Source organism: Carettochelys insculpta, chromosome 9 (genome assembly GCF_033958435.1).
Source record: "Carettochelys insculpta isolate YL-2023 chromosome 9, ASM3395843v1, whole genome shotgun sequence".
In the NCBI taxonomy this organism is placed as follows: domain Eukaryota; kingdom Metazoa; phylum Chordata; order Testudines; family Carettochelyidae; genus Carettochelys; species Carettochelys insculpta.
In genome coordinates, this window is record NC_134145.1 from 30,778,032 (window position 1) to 30,790,000 (window position 11,969).

Below are 11,969 nucleotides of genomic sequence, written 5' to 3' on the forward strand. Positions count from 1 at the left end.
TTTTTAGAAGTATAAATAATATACCATGATATGATATTATAAATGTACCCCTGCGTTTAGCAAGCACATTTCAATCAACTGAATTTGCGACTTTTTTAAAATTCCTTATCTAGTTATTCTTTTGAGTCTGTAAATGTAAAGTACTTCATATAGCACCTATTTAGCTTTCAGGTATCCAGACGACCCTGAACTGTGCTGTCCTTCCTTCTAATGTAGCTGTTTATTATAGTGGGGGACTGGTGCATAGAGTTAACATTTTCACCAGGGATTCTTTTAGTTTTTAGGTAAAACACCGTTTCTGTACAAAACTAAAATCAGTATGCATTTATATTTGAAAGTATGTTATCATTAAGTGTTTTCTTTTTTAAGATGACATTTGAGTGATGGGAGTGTCTGCTAATCACTTTTATATTTATGAATTAAAAATTGCTATGACAATGAGTGATCACAAAAATTAACTGTAAGCACAGTTTTATAATTATATAAATTACCTAACTCAACAAGAAGTCTTACTTCTTTACAATCCAATAAAATGCCTTGTTTTAGATCCATTTTAAATTTTCAGTTGTAAGATGATGTGGTGTAATGAATTTATTATTACATATGTGTATGCTAGTGGCTTCAAAGGGCCAATATTTGAAAGATAATTTCAAACTTTGATCACATCTACTTAGACTTTATTAACAAAACTATCCACTTGTACTGGAGGTGATGATGCCCTAGCAATTCTTTAACTAGCCTTGCCCTTGTGTGCATTTCTATTTGGTTGGGTGCAGATCCTCAAAGGAATTTAGGAATCTAACGCATATTGTTTTGTGTTGTTGATTCATAAGAAGCATTTACTTTTTCATACTCCTGCAGTAGCTGGAAAGGGTTCTGCCTCTGAAGCAAACACAGATGGCCTAGTCTTAGGGCAAGGTATGCAAGGCAGTTACCTTGGGTCATGCACGCTCAGGGCCCTGTGCTCCCACAACCAGGCCCTCCTATCAGCATGCTGCCTTGGACACCACAAACTCTGGCTGGGCCTGAGGCACAGCTGTCAAATTATCAGTAGAATGAGGAACACACAAGAAACAATACCTTACAGATTCTGTGATGACTAGTAATGTTGTAAACTTTACTAGTAACACAAACAAGATAACAAATGCTATGATGCTGCAAAGGAGACAGAGCCAACACAAAATGGCCAGCTCTTGCATACTCACTTCATCACCAGGGAGCCCCAATAGCTCTGAGACCACCTGTGTGAGGTCATCAGGCCAGTGTGTTCCCCTACCTTTAGTGGGGTAGCATCCTTGTGCACACTCAACATTGGTTCCAGCTTCTTTCCCCTTATACATAATTCCACATCTTGATAATACTGGGGTGTCCATTTTTTCAGGTCAGTTAGTCACTTGCATTATACTTACTAACAGTTATATCAGTGAGTTGCCATAGCACACTGGCAGTTGATACATGTAAGTTTTGAGTAAGTTCAACACCATTTTACATTTTCTCTGATTTCAGAGGAATATTTTTTTCAGCACCTCATTTCACCTTTTCTCTTCATGAACCCCTTTTGTTTCCTGTATGAGTTACTTGTGACTTAAGGTCAAATTAACTGATTAAAAATAATTACTTTAGTAACTACCCATGTAACTACTGCCATTTTACATCCAGGCTAGTCTAAATGAATTGTTGTAAGCTTGTGAGTTACAGCCTTATAATACCAATTTATTAACTTATTAAAAAGGCTCTTACATATATGGCTCGCTACCATTTCAATATATTTGAGGATCTGGGCTTTAGTGCAGGTAACTACAAATTATTTTATTCCTGGCAATGTCATTTCAAAGGCATATGCTTTATTGCATTAACTGGCTTTGCCTTTTTCTACATATGTGTTTGTGTGCAATTTGTATTACTTGACTGGGCTGTGGATCTAATGATGGTGATATGAGAGCCATATATTAGAAACTCTTATCTATATGAAGTTCCTTTTTTGGCAATCCCATGGCTGGGGCCACTGAGGTGCTGGCACAAAGAAGCACCATCCAGATGTATAGTCCTCATGAACTGATTTCCATGGGATGCCCTATTCTTCTAAATAATGTTACTCCTGTGACTAAGGGTTCATAGATGAAGTGTCTACTATTTTCTAAAAATTAATTCTAATTTTAATTAATTCTAATTCTAATTCTAATTAATTCTAATTTTCTAAAAATTAGCTCAATTTAGAGCAGATCACATGGATTAGTGGTTAGAGGAAAGTACTAGATGTCACAAGGATTTTCTTTTCAGTTCTGTAGGATTCTTTTAAAATCTCTGCCATTGAGAGAAACTACACAGTGATACCATCCCTACTAGGCTACTACAGTAATACTTTAAAATGTATTGAGATTCTGGGCAAGATTCTCAGCAAGAGAGTGTGGAATAACAACAAGCTGTACACTCACACCAAAATGCAAGTCTACAGAGCCTGCCTCCTCAGCACCCTCCTGTATGGCAGCGAGACTTGGACCCTGTATGCCCGCCAGGAAAAGAGGCTGAACGTCTTCCACTTGCGCTGCCTCAGGCGCATCCTTGGAATATCATGGAAGGACAGAGTGACCAACACTGCCGTCCTCGAGCAAGCTGGAATCCCAACCATGCACACCCTCCTCAGGCAGCATCGACTCTGCTGGCTTGGCCACGTCCACAGGATGAACGATGGAAGGATTCCAAAAGACATCCTGTATGGTAAGCTAGCCTCTGGCAAAAGGCCTCCCGGACGCCCCCAGTTGCATTACAAAGATGTCTGCAAGAGAGACCTCAGAGAGGTAGACATCGAGCTGGACAACTGGGAAGATCTATCAGACGACCGCAGCAGATGGAGGCAGGGGTTACACAAGGGCCTTCAGAAGGGCAAGTTGAAGATCAGACAGCTAGCAGAGGAGAAGCGAGCGCACAGAAAGCACAATAAGGACTTGCCAGACTCCCACTACATCTGCAAGAGATGCAGCAAGGACTGTCACTCTCGTGTGGGTCTTTATAGTCACAACAGATGCTGTAAATGAAGTCCTCAATTGAAACTTTAAAGGGCGCGATCCATAGTCTATGCAGACTGAAGGATGCCTACTACTATTGAGATTCTGGGACAAATGGGGTTATATTAATGCAAAGTAGCATTGTTTCATAATAGCAAACGGCAGATTATTCCAGAGTGAGGGAATCAGCTGGGTTGCTTGTCCAAGAAGCACAGATTGGAAGAGACAGAGAAGAGAAGGGGTGCAACAAAGAGGATCTCTCCATGAAGTGGCCACATCATCAGTTCAGGAACTTACCGGAAAAGAAACATGGCTGCTGAATGCCTACAGCGTTTTGCTAGGGATAGAACCAGAAGAGGGGCTCACTCCATGGACTGGGGAGGAACTCCATTCCCTAGATTCTGCATTCTGTGGACACTATAGGCATGGAAATAATATCAACCTTAGGGCAGGTCTATGCCATAGCAAAAGGTCAAATTAAGGTATTCAGTTCTAGCTACATTAATTACATAGCTACAATAGATTTACCTTAATTCAGGTTTCTGCGCTGTCTCCACTAAGGGAAGCAGATGGGAGAGTGCACTGCTGTTGATTTCCCTTACTCTTAATGGTGGGCAGTAGCACCGGTGCCAATACATGTGCCCTGTAAGTTCGATTAGTGTGTCCTTACTAGGTGTGCTAAATCGAACTCCAAAAGATTGATCACAACAAGGCTGATCTTCCCTTAGTGAAGATGTACCCAAATGTCCAACTCTTTTCAGCCATTCTGATAACGCTTTCCATCCAAGCCACTTCAGGAACTTCTCTCCCTGACTCTTAAAATGCCATGTTATAAGCAGCCAGAACTCTCTTCTTTGTTGTGCTTATTATTTTTTCAAACACTACCAAGAGTCTTCTAGGATGCATCATGCCAGGTGAGTTGAAACCTTGGGGACTCAAGCTGAATAACAGAACTTTCTTTGTTTAAATAAACAAAAAAACTTTTCCTCTGTGAAACCCTCCTGCTGAAGCTTGAAAGGCTGAATTTGGTGTAACATTCAGGACCTGAAAGATTTAGATAAAATTGTATTTTATTTGAGTCTGGTCCATTTCTACTACTGTTAGCCAGTTAGAGCATAGGCAAACAGCAGTTGTTGATATCTGTGATAATCTGTCACTCTCTAAGTTTTAAATTACACCAGAATCTAAATCTATGTCATCCATAACAGTTTTCCTAAAGATATATGGTATCCAAACACTTTCCTCTCTAAATTCTAACTGGTATAGCATGTCTTTTTGATCCAATTAAGGCCAACATGCAAAAATAAAGGACATCTACAGGTGGCGCTATGGTTAAAGTACACCTGGATTCTGAATACAGTGACTGTTACTTTTTGCTTTTTCAAGGAGATAATATAGTTTTCATATCAGTACAAATATACCATCTGCAAACATATATCCCCTACTAAAATTTGTGTACATACATATGTCAATGTATCACATTTAAATTTGTTTTACAGAAACAGCTCTACGATTTTTTATTGCTTTGGGCTAAATAGAAACTGTGTAGCCACTAGAACTCATGATTAGTCACACATTGTGGTATCACTAAACGTTTTACTGTTCAAAGCAACCAACTGCTCTACCTGGTGAGATAGGCCCTGGCCATTTATACATGTTTGTTTCATTCTTTGGTTGGGATACTTTTAAATAGGTATCTCACATATTGCCACTAACTGTGCCTTATTCCAAATTTACGATTAACTCTGACCAGCATAAGCCTGGTATTCTAATTTAATTATTGTTGTTTACATCAAAGCCTAAATCGGGAATTTGAGATTATAATCCTTACATGCCAAATAAATGTATCCTACATACCTGATTATATATCTCACTCTTCTAGGTGTGTTTAACTCTTTAAACTGTATTGGCATACACTATGTGAGACTATACTAGATACGAAACTAACTCACAAAATGTTAACCCTAGACTTGCATTACTTGCAGGGATTATGGTGTTCTGGGATAGACCCTGCACCCCTAGTTTTTATAGGTCAGTGATTTTCAACCTTTTTTCACTTGATGATCCCTAAAAAAATTCAAATGGAGGCACAGACCCCACTGGTAATCTTAGAAATAGTCTGCAGATCCCCTGGGTTCTACAGAACATTGGTTGAAAACCACCGTTTTATTTAGAGTCTTTCATTGTTATTTTGCTTAGAGTCCCCCTCATTTGCCTGTATTGTGTACTGTGCTCAGACGGTGACAACTGTGCAATTCATATGTAATTTTTGCATTCTATGTATAACTACTAAATATTAATTCCTCTAATAGGCTTTCATACTGTTGGGTTTCTTTTTAAAGCCCCAGTAGTACCTTTCAAGTGGCACACTGTGCACTTCACTGCTGTAGAACATATTTCCCCTTTTCAATCTTTATGGAGTATTAATAGCACTGTCTTATATAGTGGCATTCACTTCAAAGCAGAACTTCCCCTTGATTTCACTAAGGAGTACATAAAAATCAGTGGCTTGATCTAGCCCACCCCCCGGCAGGATTACAGAGCCACTTTACTCCTTCTCTTCTCCCCCCACTTTATTCTTCTCAGAGAAGGGTCAAATTGCTGCCCCAGACGTACACCTCTGATGGGGAGCTGCCTGTACATGGCCCCCAGTGCTGACAGTACTCTTATTTCTGAGCAGAAGTAGCCGGAGAAACTCCTGCAGCCCTTGATGGCGAAGGAGGCAGGACTAAGTCTTCGGGATGACGGGTGCCCTCTGCCCCTCATCTTCCCTTGCATGAGAACAGCACCATTACCCACCCCTGCAGCACGCCTCGCCTCACCCCCTGCCAGGCGAGAGGCGAGCCCCGCCGTCGGCCTGTGCGCCGTTCGTTGTGTAGACGACAAATGGGGCTGGAAGGGCTCGAAGAGGTCCCGGGGCAACCTGTTCCCGGTGGGGGGAGGAGGGGTGTCTCTCTGCGGCCAGAAATGACGCTCTCAGTACAGCTGCCGAAAGGCCGCTGGGCGAGGAAGGGGCAGCCGCAGGGACAGCCCGGCCCGCCAGGGCCGTGCACGCTCCCCAGTCGCCCCCCCTCAAGGCCGCCGATCCGCAGCCTCTCCCGGCTCCCCAGCCAAGCCCGGCCGCGGCCGGCCCGGCCACCTCCCACCTGACTCGCTCGCTCCCCCCGCCCTCGCCGCGCGGCCCCCTCCCCCCTCGGGCCGCCGCTCATTCCTTTGTCTCGGCGGCGATTGGCAGGTTTTATTATTCCGCCTGAACAAGCGGGGGGCGGATTGGCTGCGCGCGGCTGACGGAGGGGGCCGAGCCGGGGTGTAGTTGGGATTTGGCTCTGTCAGTAACACATGTGGATGGGCGGCGGCAAGAGACGCGCACCGAGAGGGGCCTCCCGGCGAGTCCTGCCCGCGTCGCCTCCGAGCCCCAGCGCTTAGCCGCGGTGGCTGCTCGCCCCGGCCGAGCTCCGAGGCGCGGTCCCGGGGTGCGGGCGCTCGGCTCCCGGGCGGGGGGCGGAGGCTGAGCGGGCTGCGCGGAGCGACCCGAAGTGACGCCTCAGCGCCAAACTTGCCAGCGAGCGCGGCGGCGCCCTGCGCCTGCAGCCCAGCGGCCGGGACCCAGCGCCGCGGCTGGAGGAAGGACTCTGCCGCCTTCTGGGGTTTGCCAGCGGGGCGGCCACTGACGGGGCCGGGGGGGGCTCCGCCGGCGATCGCGAGTCCCCCAGCGAGCGAGGCTCGTCTTCCCCCCCGCCCGGCCAGCGCACCATCCGAGCCACCAGAGCGGCGCTGCTCCTCGGCCTCTGGCAAGATAGAGGGGAAGCAGGTAAGGGGCTTCCTCTGCTCTGCTCTTCTCCGCAGGCTCCGGCTTCCCGAGCTCCCTCCCCGCCATCGTCTCGGATTTCCAGCAAAACTCGGCCGCTCTCGAGCCGGAGGTGCCCAAACGCTGTGGGGGAGCCGCGGGGCCGGAACCCTGTAGCTGTCCCCGCGTACAAAAGGCGGCGGCGGCTGGTGCTGCTGTTGCTGCCCGGGGCTGCTTTCCCCTCTCCCCGGCTGCGAGAGGGGAAAAGGGCTTTGCCTGGCTCAGTGGCGAACGCAGGGGCGGCGGGGAGGGGGGTGTGGAGCTGCCACCCGCTCGCCTTGTGGTAAACACTGTTTTGAAACAGTGGCAGGAAAGATCAAAGTGAGCTCTCTAATTCTCCCTTTTCCGACTCCCCGCCGCCCTCCTCCCCGCTCCCCCGGCCTTTTGTTTCAATCCAGGAGAAATCCGGTGAATCACCTAATTAAAACCGAGACATGAATTAAGCATCCATTTTTTTAAACTACAAATTGCCAGCTCTGCGCTTGTCCCTCCCTTGGTTTCCATTAAAAAACACCAGAGACGTTGTTAAAAGGGGGCTTATTTTGCCTCTAGCTGCTAGCTCTGCTTTCTATTTCACTGACTCTATCCCAGGACCTAAATTGCTTGGCTATGTAATTACTAGAGTAAGCCTATTTAAGTTAAAAGCTTCTTCCCCCCCTCCCCCCAACTCTAAATGAAACTTGATGAGGGCCCGTCCTTAGTTATCAGGGGAGTCACTTTCTGGTCAGTCCTCTTGATTCATCTCTTTTAGATTTAATCAGCATTAAGGTATTGCTTGTCCTTAAGAGCTTTAGCTTAATGGGGTTACTGGATGCCTTTCTCAGTGTAACGTTTCCTTTTTTAAATATATATTTATCGTTCAGCAAGACTGGAGAAAGGCAGCTTGGGTTTTTAAGGAATCCGAAGTGATTAAAAACGTTGAAGAAGCTTTAAAGGAAATGCAGCTTCGTTTAGGTTATGGATAGACACTGTTAACAAAAGGCAATTCCTTGAGCAAATGCATCAGAAATCAATTTACATAAAGGTATATGCTGCATTCAGATAAATGCAATGCTAATGGCTTTTAGAGTGGCTGTCTTTTCAAAGTCTCAGGGTTTTTGTTACAGCTTAATTGGTGCAGTTCTTCTGGTTTATTGTGCGGTCACTGGACAGAAGTTCAGGAACTGTTTCTGGGGAAATGTGTGCTTAAAATTGGCCTATTTAAGGAATGTAAGTTCTGGCTTCTCCATAGCCAACTTACGCCAGTGGGCAGGAAAAGTTCGCCTTCCTCCCTCCTCTGGAGGTATCCGTCTGAATGGCTTTAGCAGATAGCCAGATGCCTCGGTATGAGCACATACGGTTTGCAAAGGACAAAGACAAAACATGCTGCTTAATTGGCAGTAAATAACTTGATCTGTTTATACTATAAATGACTAGTGGAACACTCGGAGCTTATTGGACTCTGGATTGGAGGCAACAAACTAATCGGTTTAGAATAAGCTTTATGAATTGATTCCTATATTATCTCCCAGTTGTCCCGCTTGTAAAAAGCATTTATTAGAAAGTTGGGGGGGCGGGGGGGGGCTCGTGAGGGCAGCCCCTCAGCCGTTTGGGAGGCAGCCATGCTCCAGCCTCACTGGGGCGCACTTGAATGTTCTAGTGTGTCGTTTTATCCGTAAACTTTTTTTTTTTGCGGGGGGGGGAGGGGGCGTAGTAACAAAGGTTTAGCATTTAAATTGCTGATCCAGGACAGATTAGCCAGACAAAAGCGGGGAGTGTTTGTAGAGGAGTTCTGAAGTTCAATGATCTCTTATTCAGGCCGGTGTCCTAAAAGCCCCAGAGAAAACACTCCCTTGATCTCCTCCCTCAAAGGAGCTCTGGGACAATCGTGGGGCCGGCCTTGCCCTGGCTGGGAAAGTCGCTCTTGGGGAGCTGAAAAACCAGTTTCACAACTCCTGGAGCACAAGGCCCCGCACGGCTCCCCACTTGCGAGCGCCAGCTGTGCTTCCTGCGCAGGGAACATGGCTTCGGCATGGCTGCGGGCCAGTTCGCTTCTCCTCTTCCCTCTGCGCGTCAGCCGAGCCGGACCCCTGGGAGCCCAGGTGGGGCGCGCAGGGCGCGGTCTATGCCGTCCGGGGTGCACGTGTGTCTGCGGTGCACCGGCGCCCCACTGCACAGAGGGACCACCGGTCAAGCGGAGGCCCAAGCTGGGAGGGGTGCAGGCTCGTGGATCCAGAACAAAGCCCGAGACAAGTCATCGAGCGTGCTCTTGCGCGGTTTCCCCTACCGCCCGGGAAGGGCGTGGACCCGATCCGCGGCCTGGAGTTAACCCTGTCCGCCTCTTCTCCGCAGACCATGGTGAACCCGGGCAGCGGCTCGCAGCCTCCCCCGGTCACGGCTGGCTCCCTCTCGTGGAAGAGATGCGCAGGCTGCGGGGGGAAGATCGCGGATCGCTTCTTGCTCTACGCCATGGACAGCTACTGGCACAGCCGATGCCTGAAGTGCTCCTGCTGCCAGGCTCAGCTGGGGGACATCGGCACCTCCTGCTACACCAAGAGTGGCATGATCCTGTGCAGAAACGACTACATCAGGTGAGAGGCAGAGGGTGGGGGAGCAGCTCAGTACCTGCCCTAGGTCAGGCCAGTTCCTACTCCCTGCAGTCAGGCACATGGATTGGTTTGTGGTTGGCATGCGGGAGAAGGAGTGTAAAATTGCCTTTCATTAAGGCAGGAGAGAATAAGTATGGTTCTTTCTTCAGCTGTGGTTTGGGCTGCCCAGCAAAGAGTCCAGGCCCTTTCCAGTGGTTGTCAGCACAAAACAAGTTTTAACTAAAAATACAGGGCAATCAGAAAGGCTAAATTAATCTGCTTTGTTGTAGTGAAGTGTGAAGCTCTAAATGGTAAATGTTAAAATCCTAGGCCTTCAATGAGGCTGTGGTGGAGGTGTTAAATAATGAAATGCCTGCCTTTTAGTATCTGATTAATTATGATATTTACATAAGCACCTTTAAACTCCTCTGAGTGGAAACAGAATGAGTCATTCTCTGTTCTCTTTGGAAAAGAGCTGATTAACCATCAGTTGGAGGGTTGGCAGGCTTCTGCTTACAGCCAAAAAAACCCAGTGGTAATGTTTGTACATTGTTATGGAGGGCCTTTGAACCCACATTTCTCTAACTTTAAATATAGAATAAGCAGGGAGGCTCTAAAAGTGAGTTCCTTCATTTTAAATACGTGCCTCAACTTTGGGGGATGCCTGGGAACTAAACCCCATATAATATCTATTGAAATACTGTACAGTAATCCTTGCAACAAGTTTCAATGTAGTGAATGGAAGGAATTCAGGAGGTCAGGTATCTAGAGGATCTTGAACTCAAGCTTCTTAAACTCATTAATTTAAAAGGAGCCATTTTGAAGGATTACACATTTAATTTGAGTAAATGCTTTGATAAACTGATGCACGCAAATCCTTGAAGGAGGGCTTCTATTTCAACAGAGACAAACCCCTACATTCTGGCATAAGAGAAGTTCCTACTTAAGGCAGTTCTGTGTTAAATGTTTGACTTCCTTTACTGTAAATGTCAAGAGTTACTCCAGGCCTATCTTTTGGTAAATGCTGAAAAGTTCTCCCCACATGACTTTGTTGGCAATAAATATTCCAAATTTGTTTCTAATGAAACACTGGAAAATGAGAGATCTGGATTCAGCATTGTGTTGAATTTGTGGGAATAACCTTTTCTTGGAGACCTTTAAGTTAAGATAATTGAGTAAAAGGATGCTTATGTGTTCTGATGATTCAACCTCTGGCCTCTTTTGCAGGCCTGCATCCTCAGTGAGCTAAATGGAAAAAAATATAGCTTAGATATTTGAGGGATTAACTTCACATTTTTTTTTGTAAGTGTTATAAATCTGCATGTGCTGATTTTCCTAAAAATGCTTTCTGGTCTTTTTTGGAGGAAACAGCATAAAAGCCAGAGTGGCAATTAAATAGAGCAGAACAGTTTAAAGAAAAGAGGTTTGTTTGAAGTGAAAAAATCGACACTTACCATTCAGTGCATCTGAATGGTACAGATTCATCTCTCAACCAAGGCCATCAAACAAATCTTCACTCCTGATGACTACTAATTAAAAAGAGAAGATGCATTCCCTGTGTCCTCATGTCAGGTTCATGCATGCTTATAGGACTATCTTGCAGTTGTATGACTCTAACTTAATACCCACTATCTTAATGTAGGCAGTTATGAGTAATATTTAAATCAGGTGAGGGTTTTGACCTGATCTTGTTCCATGCCTTGATTCTTCCCTGCAGCTGTGTAGGTTGATTTACCAGACGTTTCTGAATTAAAAGGGGGCTCCCTGGCACTTGTTCAGGAAGTTTTGCTTCATAGAGGACTTGAGTGGCCGAAATCGTGATCCTTATTTACCTGGGCTTCATATCCCTCTTCTGCCTGGGACCACAAGGGTTGCTGGTGTTACTGACTCCTCTTCCTACATTTTTCAGTGTTGTATCCATGCCTTTGGATTGGCAGATTCTGCTAGTGTGCCTGTGTCGGTTTGGGGGTGAGGGGCTGTCCTCTTGCTGTGGAAGTAGCTAGCAACAGCTCCCTTATCTGACGCCAAATCCATCGACACAACTCTTAATTGGAGCCGCAGGGGAAAATTAGACGCGAATCACCATGAGAAGAGGATTGATCAGCCCAGCAGCCGCCACGTGAAAAGGGTTGGCAGCTCCCAACCAGGGGCAGGGACCACAGACCGATTTATTAAGGGGCTTTTAAACTGTCTGATGTTAGGGGCTCTGGTTTTCGACAGCCCTGAGAGCTGCGGCAGCGTTTACTGGAGGCCAGTGGGAAGGAGGCGAGAGTGCAGCCCCCTGCTAAGGGAGACGCCTGGGCAGGGCGGAGAGTCACCCCCTGCCCCCCTTAAGACGCCAGATAAAGCAGCAGCGTGGCAGTGAATCCGCGCAATTAGAAGCTTTAATTAGTGTCTCCTCCATTTTCTCTGCCTTCTGATAGGTTTTATCTAATGAGATCTGGTCCCTGGCTTAGCTCTCCTCGGAGTGACGTGTCCGAAATGAATGAGAGCCGAGTCGCAAACAAAACATTTAATTAACAAAATTGGCCTCGAACTGGGGGGGAAGGG

At 46.3% G+C, this 11,969-nt stretch overlaps 1 protein-coding gene across 2 annotated transcripts in view; it reads left to right on the plus strand.

Moving 5' to 3' along the window:
• Positions 1-6,336: 6,336 nt before the first annotated feature.
• Positions 6,337-11,969, plus strand: part of LMO4 (LIM domain only 4) — a 15,232-nt gene continuing 9,599 nt past the window's right edge. The window contains exons 1-2 of one of the 2 annotated variants that reach the window (XM_075002751.1): positions 6,337-6,816; positions 9,184-9,422. In XM_075002751.1, the coding sequence (XP_074858852.1) occupies positions 9,187-9,422 (236 nt within the window). In that variant the 5' untranslated portion in view covers positions 6,337-6,816; positions 9,184-9,186. The remainder of the gene's footprint in view (positions 6,817-9,183; positions 9,423-11,969) is intronic. The other variant, XM_075002752.1, reaches the window with a different exon arrangement.